The 17681-nt window shown below is 40.9% G+C and overlaps 1 protein-coding gene across 8 annotated transcripts in view; it reads right to left on the bottom strand.

Moving 5' to 3' along the window:
• The window catches only part of ITGB6 (integrin subunit beta 6), a 150781-nt gene that overhangs the window by 10958 nt on the left and 122142 nt on the right, over window positions 1-17681 (bottom strand). For all 8 annotated transcript variants that reach the window (XM_027559647.1, XM_027559654.1, XM_027559663.1 and 5 more), the window contains 3 exons: window positions 14132-14354; window positions 10888-10985; window positions 3472-3591 (listed from right to left, as the gene is read on the bottom strand). In XM_027559647.1, coding sequence (XP_027415448.1) covers window positions 3472-3591; window positions 10888-10985; window positions 14132-14354 — 441 coding nt within the window. The remainder of the gene's footprint in view (window positions 1-3471; window positions 3592-10887; window positions 10986-14131; window positions 14355-17681) is intronic.

The following is a 17681-nucleotide window of genomic DNA, read 5'->3' as shown; positions in this document are numbered from 1 at the left end:
TAAACATTTCTCAAGCAAGGATTTTGGCCCAGCCTCCAGAGCAGGTATTACACAGAAGAAATCTCTACGTTCTATACTCTCTTTAGTATCTCTTGAGATGCTCATGCTGAAGACATGTTGTAGGCAGGAGGAAAGGTTTTCTCTATCACTGTGCACCATCCAGCTTGTCTGTTGAGTCCAGGTCAGTGCGGCACCTAATTCTAAGGTGCTGAATTTCTAATGCTGCCAATCTGGTAGCCCAGTCACGTATGGCTATAGCTCAATAGTCACTAGAAATGTGATTTTTCAGAATTAGGCTTTGTGTTAAGTGTGAAATACACAGTGATTTTGGAAACTCGATAAGAAAAAAAAGTACAATATCTCATTACCAATTTTATATTGACTGTACATTGACATAAGATTTTGGGTGTAATGGATTAAATAAAACATACTATTAAAATTAATTTATTGTATACTTTTTATGGGAGGCAGGAGGATGGCTCCAAGAGGGAGGGGATATAGATAAAATTATGGCTGATTCATGTTGTTGTATGGCAGAAAGCAACACAACACTGTAAAGCAACTATCCTCTAGTTAAAAATTACACAAAGGTTAACTAGAAAATTTAACAATACAATGTGTTTGCATATTTCTATGGGAGAGTGCTCTCTAACAGAATCTGGGGATTCAGATTTCATTTTATGCTCACTCAGCCAGTGGGAGGCAGTAGAGCACAGTAGTTAAGAGCTCGGGCGCCCGGCCAGACTGCCAGAGATCCCAACCAGCACTAGGATTTAATTGCTGCAGGACCTAGCAGATTATTAACATCTCAATTTCCTTACCCAAAAGATGGACATAATAGCAATACCTGCTTTATATGGTTGTTGAGAATGTTAAATCAATACATGTAAAACATATAGAATAACACCTGGCAGGTATTAATAAGGGCTCGATATTAATGACAGCTGCCGTTATTGTTAGTCGCAGTAATAGTAGTAGTGTTACAACAAAGGCACCCTTCTCCCTCTCTATCCTCAAGACCTCAAGGCTTGGAATCTCCAAGGTGAAACCTGTGGGTGTCAGATCCACACTCATATCCATGCCAGGAAGCCTCCCCAGCTGCCATTCATTGCCGTTCTCATGGATGCGGCTCTTGTCTGCTGAAAGTTTCTCTGGAAAATAGATGAGTGAAGATCTCCCTACATTCACACACACACTGATGGTGACTCTTCACTTGGCTATCTTTTCCTATTTGGCTGGAGAACCCTGGGACTCCTTAACCTTCACATCCTCCTCTCTCATTTTGCCTCTTTTCTCTGGGTGCCTCCAGCTGGCTCTCTGGTCTTATAGCTGTGAGAGGGGCTCTCTGGTCTTAAAGCTCTCTGGGGCTCTCTGGTCTTAAAGCTGTGAGAGGGGACAACAGACTCCAGGGCCCCCAGAAGCTCTGATCTATCTGGGAACATTTACCAGGAAAGGAGCATCCTTCAAGCTGTCAGGAGACTCCTGTTAAACCTTAGGGAGGTCATTTCCCCCTCACTTTTTCCTGCTACAAAAGCAGAGGGGGAATAAAAAGCCTTAATAAAAAGACATCAGGGCAGCTGAGGGCTTCTCTGAAAGATGGCATGTTGATGTGCCACTCCTATTGTGTGGACAAAAGAAAAAAATCCAACAGTTCAGTAATGAGGAAGCATTTAGCAACCAAAGGCAAGTTTCACAAAAGAAAAGAAAGAAATCAACTAGATACAAAACCTATTAAAGACAGAATCTATTCTGGAAAGTTTCATTTTTGTTTGAAACTTGCTTTTCCAATGGAGTTAACAGTATAAGGAGCGGCTTTGACTTCAGGAGAACTAGTTAAAGCCATTACCATGGTCACAGAGAGCAGGGGTGGAGGTAAAGAATTTGCCTTTAGAAAACAGATAACGAGGAGGCAGGTGTTTGTACTATAAAGTATTTCTTCTTGGTACAGCAGGAATCACCTTAAATTTCCTTAACTAATGGCCTCTACAGTGCCCTTTATGTACGCATTTCAGACGAGATCGGGTGTGTTCAGGGTGGTATGGCTGTAGACAATATGTATGCATTTCAAAGAAGCTGATTCACGGGAGCTATTCAAGAGCAAGTCTCCAGGAGTGCTCTGCCCATCTGAGCGGCAAGGTCACCATCAGACACTTGTATCTTGCATTGTGCTGACCTCTACCTCTCCCTGACCCTTAGCACTGCAATGTGGTACTTTTCTAATCTTGTTTTCTTGGTAAGTTCATAGTGTTTTGAACTTCTTGATAATGGTGTCATTGCTTTTCACACTCTTAAGTGATGGCAATTTGGTACTGTTGGGTTCACATTCAGGACTTAACGCTTTGTCAGCCCATTGATAGACCAGCACACACAACAAAACACCTCGGCCTTCTAGCCTGCCTTGCTGCTATTTTCTGGGCCAGAAGTTGGGCTCCAGGCTTTTGGGGGAAAGCGGAGGAGGCTGATGACAAGAGCCAGAGAGGTCTGAGTTCATGCAGCTGTCGTTTCTACTGCAAAGGTTTCGGGGCACATCATTAACTGAAGACAGAAAAGGTGAGGCACCTGTGCGCAGACAGACAGGCAGGCAGTCAAACAGGCCTGTGAGGGTTAGAGTCACCCGGAAGAGGTCTAGAAGCCAGCTGTATAGAGTCACCTGGAGAAGTGTTAAAATGCAGAGTCCTGGGCCATATCTGGCCTGCTGACTCAGGACACAGGCAGTCTAACAAGCTCCCCAGGTGAAACTCACTAAAACTTAAGAATGTCTCAATAAATGTGCTTTTCTCACTATTTTCTTCTCTCCTGGCTATAAGCTTCTCTCTCTCCCCTTCACTGAAAATGAAGCTGACTCCATGAATTGGTACGGAGGAAAACTCAGAAGAAGCAATAGACTCTGACTTCCTTTAGAGATTACTTCCTTCCTTCTTTGTCTTGCCTTTTCTGACTCAGCTGTCATTTAACGACCCATTGGGTAAGTTATTAACTAGAAATGTTTTACATGCATTTTTTCCACTGAATCCTTGACTCAACCCTTAGAAGAAAGTACTGTTGTTTTTCCCATTTTACAGATGAGGAAATAGAAACATGCAGAGCAAGTATCTTCCAAATCGTCAATGAAGTGGTGGAGCAGGATCTGAGCCCAGGGTTTGCCTGATTCAAAGCTTGTTCTCTTAGACTGTTGTATTCCTCTTCCCTGTTAGTCTTTCCTAAAACCATACCTTTCACTGACATTTAATTGGTCCACCTTTCTACAATTCATCAGCCACCTTTTTGGATTGGAACACTCTTCTTTTGTATTTGGTCTTAATAAGAGACATTGGAACATACCAAACCTTTCAATAGGTATCTTTCAGTCATTGGGAAATCAAAAATTTGGAAATGTCTTTCCTGGCAAGCTACCCAGAGTATCGTTCTGGTTGTTTTCTCCTTTCCCATGTAGTATCTCTTATCACTGACAAGGGAAGGCAAGCCACCCACCTTTCTCATTGATGCTGTGAATGACGGTTTTCCCTTCATTATCTGTAGTAAGTAGGAATGTAATAAGGCATTCATTTTCTCCTTGCAGAGAACAGGAAACAGAGCTATCCTTTGAGAAATCTGTAGATAAAGAAGTCATTCATTAGGTTAAATGAGTTTCCAAAAGATGTTTTTTTTTTAAAGCAAAGTAGTATTGAGTTTTATTATGCAAAATAGGAATTTCCAACATTGCAGAATAGGAATAGAAAAGACAGGATTTTCCTCTACCCACCGAGGGTTTTATTTCTACTCCTGTTCCAGAAGAACAGTTCCAGGTGTGGTCAATCAGGACTGACCATCAAATGCACCCATCAGTCTGATAGGTGCACAATTTCAATGGAGTGCAGTGCTTCAAGGCAGGTACTGTATTGGGAATAGAATGGCTCAGATGATGGCAGTGAGGAAGCCATATGGTTTCTTTGGCTCAGAGTACTGGGAAGAAGCCTAGATTACATTTCAGAGAGAGACTACACAGTTCAGACATAGTGGTATTTCTAAAGGGGCCTTTTCCACAATGTCCTCGTCAGATCGCTGGCCATGTATGCTCACGACAGTAAATGTGAATCAGTACGACTTAACAGAGATTGAAGTGCTATATAGCATGGGGACCAACAGGATAGAGGTAAATCCCAGAATAAAAGGAGACGAGGGTGCCCTGATGGCACTAGTGGTAAAGAACTTGCCTGCCAGTGCAGGAGACTTCAGAAATGTGGGTTTGATCCCTGGTTGGGTTGGGAAGATCCCCTGGAGAAGGATACGGCAACCTACTCCAGTATTCTTGCCTGGAGAATCCCATTGAGAGAGGAGCCTAGCTAGCTACAGTCCATACAGTTGCAAAGAATTGGACACGACTGAAACAATTTAACACAAATACACACACGACGGCCATTGGCCTACCACTCATATAGCCCTTTTCTCAATTAAAAAGATTTCAATTTTCCTCAAATCTTTTTCAAATAAAAGAAAAATTGAGGTTATTCAAGAACCAGAGAATGAATGTCATGACAGAAATTGATAATACAGTAAAATGGTCAATAATGTTAATACTATGTATCAGACATTTTAGTGGTCTGGCACCTATGCCAAAATTATGTAAGGTTTTTCTAATTAAAAAAAAAAAAAACTTACTTAAAGTTCTCCTCTAAGTTAGAGACTTTTTAATGATACTGTTACATCTGTTACATTTTTTTTTTTTTTTTGTAAACCTGTAAATAGAATGACTGCTCTTATCTTTAAATTTTAAGACATATGATCCAAGTGAAAGTCGCTCAGTTGTGTCCAACTCTTTGCAACCCCATAGACTGTACAGTTCATGGAATTCTCGGGGCCAGAGTACTGGAGTGGGTAGCCTTTCTCTTCTCCAGGGGATGTTCCCAACCCAGGTCTACCACATTGCAGGCAGATTCTTTACCAAGTGAGCCACAAGGGAAGCCCAAGAATACTGGAGTGGGTAGCCTATCCCTTCTCCAGTGGATCTTCCCTACCCAGGAATCTAAGGGTCTCCTGCATTGCAGGCAAATTATTTACCAATTGAGCTATCAGGGGAGTCCATATGATCCAAAGCAAGTGTCTTACGATGCAATGGGTCAGAATCTAAAACTGGGATTGTCTCTGATAATCTTGGATGTAGTCTTGTTAGATCTGTAACTTTTCTCATTAGCTTCAACATAAAAATTTTTTCAATAAAACAGAATCTAGCTATGTTCCTCTGACTCTAATGAAGAAAAATTAAACAATAATCTGTTTTTGGTTTCACAATGCCATAGCCATAGAAAGACAGAAATGTGTTTTTTTGCCTTTAATTTATAAAATTAAATACCTCATGCCAAAGTCTTATAAGAAGCATGCCTGTATTATCCATAACAACTGAGACTAGTAAAACATTTGAAAGTGAAAGTTGCTCAGTCACGTCCAACTCTTTGCAACTCCAATGGACTATATAGTCCATGGAATACTCCAGGCCAGAATACTGGAGTGGGTAGCCTTTCCCTTCCTCAGGGTATTTTCCCAACCCAGGGGTCGAACCCAAGTTTCCCACATTACAGGTGGATTCTTTACCAGCTGAGTCACAAGGGAAGCCCAAGAATACTGGAGTGGGTAGCCTATCCCTTCTCCAGAGGATCTTCCCCATCCAGAGGGATCTCCTGCATTGCAGGTGAATTCTTTACCAGCTGAGCTATCAGGGGAGTCTATATGATCCAAAGTGAGTATCTTATGACACAGTGGGTCAGAATCTAAAGCTGGGATTGTCTCTGATAATCTTGGATGTAGTCTTGTTAGATCTGTAACTTTTCTCATTAGCTTCAGCATAAAATTTTTTTCAATAAAACAGAATCTAGCTATGTTCCTCTGATTCTAATGAAGAAAAATTAAACAATAATCTGTTTTTGGTTTCACAATGCCATAGCCATAGAAAGACAGAATTTTTTTTTGCCTTTAATTTATAAAATTAAACACCTCATGCCAAAGTCTTATAAGAAGCATGCCTGTATTATCCATAACAACTGAGACTAGTAAAACATTTGAAAGTGAAAGTTGCTCAGTCATGTCCAACTCTTTGCAACCCCAATGGACTATACAGTTCATGGAATTCTCCAGGCCAGAATACTGGAGTGGGTAGCCTATCCCTTCTCCGGTGGATCTTCCTCACCCAGAAATCAAACCGGGATCTCCTGCATTCCAGGCAGATTCTTTATCAACTGAGCTATCAGGGAAGCCTTTAGCATTATTAATAAGATTTCAGAGGATAAATTTAAGTGAACAAACTGTTTCTGAATCCATTTGTTGCTGTTGTTTAGTCACTAAGTTGTGTCTGTTTTGCAACCCCATGGACTGTAGCCTTCCAGGCTCCTCTGTCCATGGAATTTTCCAGGCAAGAATACTGGAGTGGGTGGCTATTTCCTTCTCTAGGGGATCTTCTCCACCTAGAGGTCAAACCTGCATATCCTGCATTGGCAGGTGGATTCTTTACCACTGAGCCACCTGGGAAGCCCCTTCGAATCCATTACAAGCATCTTATTTACATAGGAATATTAAGAAATCTAATTACAAATTATTCTCATCTGGTCAATCCCAACTGTTTACCATCATCTAAATCACCTGGGAGGTTTCCCAGGCAGTACTAGTGGTAAAGAACCCACCTGCCAAGGCAGGAGACATAGGAGACACAGGTTCAATCCCTGGATCCAGAAGATCTTTTGGAGGAGGGCATGGCAATCCACTCCAGTATTTTTGCCTGGATAATCAGACATGACTCAAGTGACTTGGCACGCCCACATGGAAATCACCTAGGAGTTTTGAAATGATGGATTCTAGGGACTCACCCTGGCTATTCTGATTTGAGAAGTCCGTGGACAGGAGCTTGCATATATGTGAATTGTTAATAGTATCTTTAAAGAGGTGATTCTGATGAAGAGGTTTGGGCACCTCCAGGCAACACTTGATTAGTGAAATCTGTGTTATTTCATGTGTTTGACAGCAACAACACTACATATATAATTCATATTTGGGTCATTTTCAGATGACCTCCACCATTCTCCTACCAAACCGTTCCAGTTAGCTAGGACTCACGGAATCTTATGGAATATGCTTTTTCTTGTTGGAGTGTTTTTTTCCTTCCCTTCCTGCTTTGCCATGACAGTGCACACCCGCCCTGCTCTTCTAAAACTTACTTAATGGAACATTTTATTCTCAGGTAGAAAATATGTGGACAGCTTATAATACTGCTTTCAGTAATATTAATCCTGCTTTTTTATTTCCTCTTAAATAGCTACACCAAAGCACAGGGAGGCTTAATTTACTTGGCCAGGATTTTTAAAGTTTTAATGGAACTGCTAACATGACCTTTGAGTCATGACTCCCTTCTTGCTTTAATTACTTCACCACTCCTTTTCATGACTGTTATGACTCTAGATTTCGCCTGTTTTGTAGTGTTTGGGTATTAAAATGGCATTATTGAATGAAAGGTCCAGCTTGGGCTGGAGATTTGCATAATTAGCTGCTAAGGTTTTCTTTTGTTGTTCATTAGAAATGGGCCTTTCTGTTTTACCCTCTTGTATCAGTGCTAGCAGCACTGGTTTAGAATAATAGAATGAAAATAAGATCTCAGGCAGTCCATGAAATCATACATAGAAAAGGGAGAAATGTGAGAATGGAGGTGAAGAGGCCGGGGTCTGGGAAGGTCTAGGAAGGATGCGGAAAATACAAACTGTCTGTACCATTGACTCAAGATAACCATGTACTTGAGACCTTCCCTTTGGGGGATAGACAGTACTTCTCAGAGAAAACAGTTTCCCAGGAAAGAAAAAAAAAGGGCTCTGGGGTCAAATAAGTTTGGGAGTCCCTCCTTACTCTAATTTTCCCTTTTGCCTCACCTGAAGCTTCACAACGCACATTTAGTTTAATGTACATGAAGTTCTCGGTCTTACAAAGCAAACAAAAGGCTTAACTTCCCGTTTGCAAAATTCATATGACTACTGGTGCTTTTGTCCGTGTGACATTTCCAGAACTAGGGTTCCATGGAACATACTTTGAGTAACAATGCTCTGAGTACATGAATGTTGGGGTAAATTCAAGACTTCTATTTCAGTAAAAAGGAATATAAAAGTTAAGCCACATGGCCTTAGAAATGCTCACACAAGTCATCATAGCACATACGAGGAGTAATTTATTTAGATTATGAAGTTTATGCTTACTTTACTCTTCATGTCCTTGTGAAGGAAAGGATGAGCTGGTAAAAGGTCCCATGGAAGAGCAAATATGCAGTGATAATTTCAAGATGATGTGATCAATAACATGACTGGGTGAGTAATTTGAAACAGGACTTATTTAAAAGGCCCATTAGAAGATACATACGCTTGTGGCACTCGTGGTAAAAGACTCTACCTGCCAATGCAGGAGACACAAGAGACATAGTTTCAATCCCCGGATCAGGAAGATCCTTTGGAGTAGAAAATGGCAACCCACTCCAGTACTCTTGCCTGGAAAATCCCATGGACAGAGGAACCTGGCGGGCTACAGTCCATGGGGCCGCAGAGTTGGATAGGACTTAGCGACTTAATAACAACAAGAACAACACCACCCCTTAGAAGAGTGACTTTTAAATTCTCAGGCTGACAAAGATATTTTTTCTTTCAAATTCATCACAATTACTGCTTTAAATGGTATTATTAAACCAATCACTTTGATTTCTGAATTAGAAATAGTTGTATTCCCCTATTTTGAAGATAATTTAGTCAATTACACCATAAGAATAATGAAACAATTTATAGGCTACTTGAGAATATAATCTTCCTCTCAAATCCAAGCATTTAGGATCATCTATACTCAGAAAGGCATTTCCCTGTTGGCTCAGATGGTAAAGAATTTGCCTATGATGTGGGAGACCCAGGTTTGATCTCTGGGTCACGAAGATTCCCTGGAGAAGGAAATGGCAACCCACTCCAGTATCCTTGCCTGGAAAATCCCATGGACAGAGGAGTTTGGCAGGCTACCATCCATGGGGTCTCAAAGAGTCAGACATGGTTGAGCAACTAACACTAACTCTACTCAGAAAACTGTATGTGTACATTCCCTATTTGTGATTTACGTGTTTCCAAGGTTGATTTCTTCCCCCCTCAGCACATTAGATGTCCCATGCTGTTAGTTAATTTGGTTCCAGTCATTTTCAGGGCATTTTCTGAAATTTTTAGTCATTTCTTGGAAACACATGGTAAGTATACCAACTATTTGCTGTGAAATGAAGCCAGAAGGATATGCTGAGATTGTGGACTTGTTACTAATGCGGACAGGCCACAAACGCCATCTTACTCGGTGCTTTTACCACATCGCATCTTCGGTATTAGTGTAAGGTACATACCATCTTGTCCAATTTATGGCTATTTGGCATATTTATCTTAAGGTACCAGAAACGTACAGGCAAGGGGTTTCATGAGCACTAGTCCCACCGCTCCATATAGGGTTATTTAACTGTGCACAGTCAGAAACCTCAGTTTTAAAACAAATGTTGGTAATTTTCAATAGAAATATCACTAACATATCACTTTGGAAATGGATTAATTTCTGTATTCTAGTTTCATTATTCAATGTGCATATGCTAGATTGTCATAAATTATCATCATGGTTATTTCACTCCACCCAAAATACACTGGAGTTGCACCTCTGAGGTGTGCAGAGCAAGGTTCCTACCTGAGCAGCCGTTCCTACTTCATGGCGGGTTTGTGATGATGGAAAAACAAATCCCCCCAGATAGTCCCTTTAGGAGGGGCAGTCATCAGTTTCGTTTTAAAGATCACAAATTATTTTTTAAATGCTTTCTCAGCTAAAATACAACCTATTTACATATCTGAGATAACCTTTTGCCATTAGAAGGAATCTGATTTTAAGTAAGTCTTCAAAAATGGCAGACAGAAGCAAGAGCAGAGTTTACTTAGCAGTTAAAGGTAACAAGGCTTCCCAGGTGGCACAGTGGTAAAGAATCTGCCTGCCAATGCAGGAGATGCAAGAGATGCAGGTTCAGTTCCTGGGTCGGGAAGTTCCCCGGGAGGAGGAAATGGCAACCCACTCTGGTATTCTCACCTAGGAAATCCCATGGCCAGAGGAGCCTGATGGGCTGCAGTCCATAGGGTCATAAAGAGTGGGACATAACTGAGGTACTAAGCAAGCACCTCCTGAAGGTAACAGGCCTTTGTTGGAGTTTGGGACTGAGGGCACAGGGGATTAATGATGACCATGTGAGGGGGCAGGGTGGGAGGGAGGTCCGTGACATGGGGGGGATATATGTTTACACATGGCTGATTCATTTCATTGTACAGCAGAAAATAACACAATATTGTAGAGCAACTGTACTTCAATTAGAAAAAAAAAGATGACGATGTAATATCCATGTTTGGAAAGTTGGGAGTAAAAACATTGAGGGAAAGGGAGGAAAAATGGCCACTAACTAGAAACTGCTGGATGCCTGAGTGCTGCTGTCAAGAAACCCACTACACCTCACTTCTTCCTATCGTGAAATAAGGCAGGCAGACGACAGAGGATGATTTCAAGTTAGGGGGCTAATATTTTGCTCTTTCTTCAATTTTCCTCTTTTCTAATTCAAAAAAAATTACAGCATTCTGGAATTCTCTCCAGCTGCATGAGTTTAGCAGAGATGAATCTGCCAACAGAGCTAAGTCAAACAGAAAAGCCAGGACTTTAAATTACTTGTATCCCAAAGCATCAAGTCTTTAGCCTTCTGGAACGCATTTACTCTTAAAAATGAATGCGAGTGAACTAACCCCCCAGTACAAATGAGCTTGAGCTACTGAAAAGCCCTCCACAGAGTTTCTGCCTCTCTAAAACTGTGCAAAGGAAAGGAAAGCAATTTAAGACAAGTAGAACCTTCTTCTTCATTGATGGTCGCACCAGCTAGTTTGCATTTGTCAACACATTCTTCTTGGGCCTGGCCATCTGCAGACAGGTAGCATTCAATGCAGCTCCTGTGAACATTATTCAATACAGTTAATCAGTTTTGTGATGGTGTAAAAATGGATATGCAATTGGGATATTGCTTTGATGCTGTTACTGTAATTCCAGCTATAGATATGTCTCAGAGAGGACATTGTGTTTTGTTACTTTCAAAAAGATGGTTGGGTGATATCCAAGAGGAAACTGCTTTAGTCTGAATTCCTCTCAGTAATCAGTGCTCCCTACTCCAGTGTTCTTGCCTGGAGAATCCCAGGGATGGCGGAGGCTGGTGGGCTGCCATCTATGGGGTTGCACAGAGTCGGACATGACTGAAGCGACTTAGCAGCAGCAGCAGCAGCAAGCCAGCCTTGATAATAGCTACTATCCTCATTATCTTTAATGATTGCTTTTGACTGGTTAGATTAAAAAAAAAATGTCCCCAACAAAAAAAATCCCAATTATTTTGGTATTTAATTTAGCTATATTTTCATTAGACATTTTCCTGGGAAGGGTTTATGCTGCTAAAATAAGATTAGAGACTAGATAAAGTGTGAATTTCTTAACAGAAATGGTCTGTATTTTAAGAAGAATTCCAAAAATTCTCATATGTCATGAATGACTATTTCAAAGATTCACTTTTCTGTAACTCTTTTGAATGAGTTCAAACCTTGATAAGAGTATTTTCAAAAGCTGAGGATTACAGCCTGGATCCTCATTAATGCAGATTTTTAAATAAAGGATTGCTACTTATTTAAAAGTGTGTTTCCAAGAACATAACCCAGGAATTAAGCTACTCTAGTGATGGCTATACAGCACAAGTAAAACTTAGATTCTGAATTAATCTTGTGCTGAAAATCACTTTACAAACAGATAGTGTTTGGGGTAATCCAAAGCTGCAAAAGTTTTCTTACTATGGGCATTCACCATAATGCCTCTCTTTTACTCTGGCTCAGGAAAGGTATGCTCTTCTAAGCACTGGAAACACTCCCCATTCCCACTCACGCCTTATCACATCTTAGCTGAAACTGCACTTCCTTAGGCAAGCTTTCCTAGCCCTTATCAGTTCTCTTGCAGTGGAAGCCTCTGAATTCCTCTGCTGGAGGGTCTTAGGAGCAGTACTCTCTGTGGAGTGGGGATAGGAATCTTATCTGGAAGTTGCCTTTGCACAGCAAGCACACTGCACTTATCAAGGTTATATATTTACTTGGGGTGGTTTTGTAGGGGGCTGCTGAAGATTGTGGAAGCCTTAAAACCTCTATCTCTTTGTGTACCCCATTGATGGCTGCCCAAGCTAGCCTGGTAGCTTTATCTCCTGCCAGAGAATTCTATTGTTCCCTCTTTATCCCCTATTATAACTGTCAGCCCAGATAGCATTATAATTACTTTTTAAATGTTCTGTCTTTGCTAGTAGATGCTTAGCACCTGTGACAGCAGGAACTATAGCTGTTTCACTATCACTATATGTCTATGACTTAACATGATTTTGGCCTGTAAGTAGGTATTTAACACCTATTTGATAAATAAGTGCATGAAAGAATAAATAGAAGAATGGATTCACCTCAAAACTAACAAATACCAAGTGGGTCACTCTACTCAGTTCCTCAAATTCAACCTACTTTGACCATTAATTTCATACCTTATAAACCAAATCTAAGATTGAAACATGTCTGATGAAACAAACAAACAAATTTCTGGTTACCAAAGGGGAAAGGGGAGAGGGTGGGGATAAATGGGGAAGTTGAAATTAACATGCACATAGCACTATATATAAAATAAACAAGAATTTACTCTATAGCACATGGAACTATATTCAATATCTTATAATAATCTATAATGGAAGAGACTCTGAAGCTGAACACCTAAAACTAACACAATATTGTAAATCAACTATAGTTAAATAAAATTTTTTTCAAAAGAGATTAAATCAGGTTTACAGAGAAGATAAAATAGAAAAATAATGGAAGAAATACTTTCAAATAACATTTAATATTAAATTGTATTCAAGTAAGCCCAACTTTGGGCTCCCCAGGTAGTGTGCTAGTGGTAAAGAACCCGCCTGCAAATGCAGGTTAGACGTGAGAGACACAGGTTCGATCCCTTGTTTGGGAAGATCCCCTGGAGGAGGGCATGGCAACCCACTCCAGTATTCTTGCCTGGAAAATCCCATGGACAGAGGAGTCTGGCAGGCTGAAGTCCTTAGGGCCTCACAAAGTCGGACACAATCGAAGCAACTTAGCACATACACACACAAGCCTAACTTTGTGCCCAGGCTTCTCTTGGCATCTATTCAGGCACAGTGACAGGGAAATTTTGACACTTGAATAGTGAGTAAACACTGAGTGAATATTGGTAATATTGATTTTCTTTGTTCACATTGGATATGCACATGTCCCCATTGTGGGTACCAAAGTTAATGAAAATATGAACTGCTGAAGGACGTTTGCCGTATAATACATTAAACCTGCAATGTCATAACACAGCCAGTTTGGAGATTTGCTTTTCTTGACCTCAATTTTTCATTAAGAAGTTAGCTGCCAAGCTAAGAAGAATTTTTTTTTTACTGGAAAAAAAAATGATTGCTTTTTGTTGTTGTTTGATGATAAAAAGAAAGTGTAATTCACAATAGCTCTGTAGAATGGCAACCAAAGAAAGTTGCTAAAGAGCATGAGTGGTAAGAAAGAGGGGAGGAATTGAGAGCCAAGATCATCTTTCTGTTTCTTTGCCTTTTTGAGTCTGTAGATAGGAATGAATCAGTAAGATCAGGCTATAAACTCGATAAGAAGCTCCTCTGTTTCCCTGTAAAAAGTACTGAAAGTGAGTGTCAGTCCCCGCCCCCCCCACCACCACCGCCCAGGGCACTCCTGATGTGTGGCTGGTATTGTAAGGGAGAGGCTGTCTGATGTTATCAGTGTGGGACCTCAGCTTAGCTTCCTCCATAGGCTCTCATAGAAATGTGACTTTGTGATCCTGGATAATCAGCATTGGGAGGTAATGGAGAGGCTGATGTTCCAGGCTGATGATCACAGGGGCCCTTTGGGTTTGTGTGTTTTGATGGATGCTTGGGGACCAAAGCCAGCAAGAACAGTCTGAGGTCTGAGTTTATAAAATGTCGTTATAACTTTGATCATCATGAAACCTAGGGACAAAGAGACATTTTTGTAGATGGTAGATACATTACCGTTTAGAGTTGCAGGGATCGCCGCAGGTGGGACAACGTTCACAGGTGGGTCCCGAGGCTCCAGGATTCGTGCAAATGCACTTGCCGCACACACAGTCCCCTCGGCCGCTGCAGAGGATCCCGTCTTCGGAGACACAGGGGTCTGTGCTGGTGGTGCAGTTACAGTACTCTCCTGTCCAGCCGCTCCTGCACACGCACTCGCCACAGTCACAGTCGCCATTATCTGCAAAACAAATTTCCGGGTTTCTTAGGGCTAAAACCACTTCTGGATTTTGTGGACCATCTCTTTTCTTTGCCTTTAAACACCATCAAAAAGACTGAAGGAAAAAAAGGGAAAAAAGTGAGTGCTGTGCAGGGGTGGGAAGGAGCGTAGATAGGATAGTGTAAATAGTGTAGTAGTGTGTTTTGCTAATGGTGTGTATTTATTGACTTGGTCTCTTAACTGAAGATCAACTAGGTTGCCTGATGTTATATCAAATAGAATTTATGGGCTGGCTTCCCAGGTGGCACAGTGGTAAAGAATCTGCCTGCCAATGCAAGAGACTCAGGAGATGAGGATTCAATCCCTGGGTTGGGAAGATCTCCTGGAGAAGAAAACTGCAATCCACTCTAGTATTCTTGCCTGGAGAATCCTATGGACAGAGGAGCCTGGCGGGCTATAGTCCATTGGGTCACAAAGAGTCCAACACAACTGAGCACATATGCATGAAATGAGATAATCTAGAAGCCTATAGTTAGCTACTTGATGTGTGTGTGTGTGCGATTATGTGTATGTATATATACCGTTCGTCCTTCATCAACCCATGGGTTGGGGCACCGCCCCCTACTTTACATCTCCCCTTAGTCCAAAGTCTGAGAATAACTTTTAACTTCCCCCAAACTTAATTACTAACAGCTTCTTGTTGACTGGAAACCTTACTGATAACATAAACAGTTGATCAACACATATTTTGTTTGTTACACAGGGCTTCCCTGGTAGCTCAGCTGGTAGAGAATCCGCCTGCAATACAGGAGACTCTGGTTTGATACTTGGATTGGGAAGATACCCTGGAGAAGGGATCAGCTACCCACTCCAGTATTCTTGGGCTTCCTTAGTAGCTCAGATGGTAAAGAAGACATACAGATGGCTAACAAACACATGAAAAGATGCTCAACATCACTCATTATCAGAGAAATGCAAATCAAAACCACTAAGAGGTACCATTTCACACCAGTCAGAATGGCTGCAATCCAAAAGTCTACAAATAATAAATGCTGGAGAGGGTGTGGAGAAAAGGGAACCCTCTTACACTGTTGGTGGGAATGCAAACTAGTACAGCCACTATGGAGAACAGTGTGGAGATTCCTTAAAAAACTGGAAATAGAACTGCCTTATGATCCAGCAATCCCACTGCTGGGCATACACACTGAGGAAACCAGAATTGAAAGAGACACGTGTACCCCAATGTTCATCGCAGCACTGTTTATAATAGCCAGGACATGGAAGCAACCTAGATGTCCATCAGCAGATGAATGGATAAGAAAGCTGTGGTACATATACACAATGGAGTATTACTCAGCCATTAAAAAGAATACATTTGAATCAGTTCTAATGAGGTGGATGAAACTGGAGCCTATTATACAGAGTGAAGTAAGCCAGAAGGACAAACACCAATACAGTATACTAACACATATATATGGAATTTAGAAAGATGGTAACGATAACCCTGTATACGAGACAGCAAAAGAGACACTGATGTATAGAACAGTCTTATGGACTCTGTGGGAGAGGGAGAGGGTGGGAAGATTTGGGAGAATGGCATTGAAACATGTAAAATATCATGTATGAAATGAGATGCCAGTCCAGGTTCAATGCACGATACTGGATGCTTGGGGCTGGTGCGCTGGGACGACCCAGAGGGATGGTATGGGGAGGGAGGAGGGAGGAGGGTTCAGGATGGGGAACACATGTATACCTGTGGTGGATTCATTTTGATATTTGGCAAAACTAATATAATTATGTAAAGTTTAAAAATAAAATAAAATTAATTTAAAAAAATTAAAAAAAAAAAAAAAAGAATCTTCATGCAATGCAGGAGACTTGGGTTCTATCCCTGGGTTGGGAAGATCCCCTGGAGGAGGGCATGGCAACCCACTCCAGTATTCTTGCCTGGAGAATCCCCATGGACCGAGGAGCCTGGCAGGCTACAGTCCATGGGGTTGCAAAGAGTTGGACACCCCTGAGCGACTAACTGTATTTATCGATACTGTAAGTTTACTAGATGAATCATCTGGCAGTACCTACATCAAAATCATCTTATAACACTACAGATATTAGGCAAATTATTAACACTAGATATCAAAAATGAAAAGATAATGTGAAAAAGAAATTATGTTTATTTACAGATATAGCTATGCATTGATAATGAATAAACAATGATATGATTACTTTATGGCAGCCCAGTGTGATTAGTATCATTGCTTCAGAGTAGCCTAGCCTATACACCAATGAATGAATTGTTAAAATATTAATGGCTATAGTATTATGGACATATTCATATTACAAACATGATTCCCTTTTCTTAAAACCCACTTACCTTTAATAGTAGGCTGATTTGCAGTTTCTCCAATTATGAGAGAGGCATACTAGACAGTAATATAATGCTTTGAAAGCAAAGTTATCAAACAGTAAGAAAAATAACACATTATTAATTTTACATTAAATATCACTTACTTTATGCCTGTGTAAGAATAGAGCAATATCTATATACATTTTATGCATTCACAACATATGTAAATTTTCTTTTTTGGTATCTCTGTCTGGCTACATCTGGAGACTTCTCTGATGGCTCAGAGGGTAAAGTGTCTGTCTGCAATGCAGGAGACCCAGGTTCGATCCCTGGGTTGGGAAGACCCCCTGGAAAAGGAAATGGCAACCCACTCCAGTACTATTGCCTGGAAAATCCCACGGATGGAGGAGCCTAGTAAGCTACAGTCCATGGGGTCACAAAGAGGCTACATAGTTCATCTGTGAATATTTTCAAATTGTTGCAAATCTCTAAAAATATGTCCAATATATTTATTGAAAAAATCTGCATATAAGTGGACTCACGCACTTCAAACCTGTGTTGTTCAAGGATCAACTGTGTGCATGTGTTTATATATTATTTTTCTCCCAGCAATAGAGATAAGAAGCTATGAGTCCTGAGAAGTGTCTGTGAGCTTGGAGAGGAAACGGGATGAAATTCAAGGCATGAGATGCCCAGGGAAGAGGGCGAGGGAGAGAGAGGATAGAATTCTTCAGATGACCAGACTGGGCTACTAGCTGGATGGGGCATCTTTTTACTGCCCTTGAATGGAAGTAACTCTTATGGTGCCTTATCCCCAATGCCTGGCATAGAAAGTTTTTAATTTTTAAGTGAATAGATTGTTCTGAAGGAGAGGGGGAAGAGAAGCTTAGGATAGGGAAGACAATAAGTTCATTTTTGGTTCTGTGGAGTTTAAAAGACCTGTGGGTGGTTGGATACGTATATACAGCCCTGAAGTTTGGGTTTTGTAATCCACCAGGGAT

This window comes from Bos indicus x Bos taurus, chromosome 2 (genome assembly GCF_003369695.1).
Source record: "Bos indicus x Bos taurus breed Angus x Brahman F1 hybrid chromosome 2, Bos_hybrid_MaternalHap_v2.0, whole genome shotgun sequence".
Classification (NCBI taxonomy): domain Eukaryota; kingdom Metazoa; phylum Chordata; class Mammalia; order Artiodactyla; family Bovidae; genus Bos; species Bos indicus x Bos taurus.
The sequence above is the reverse complement of the archived record's forward strand: the minus strand, read 5'-3'. Positions and strand labels throughout refer to the sequence as shown.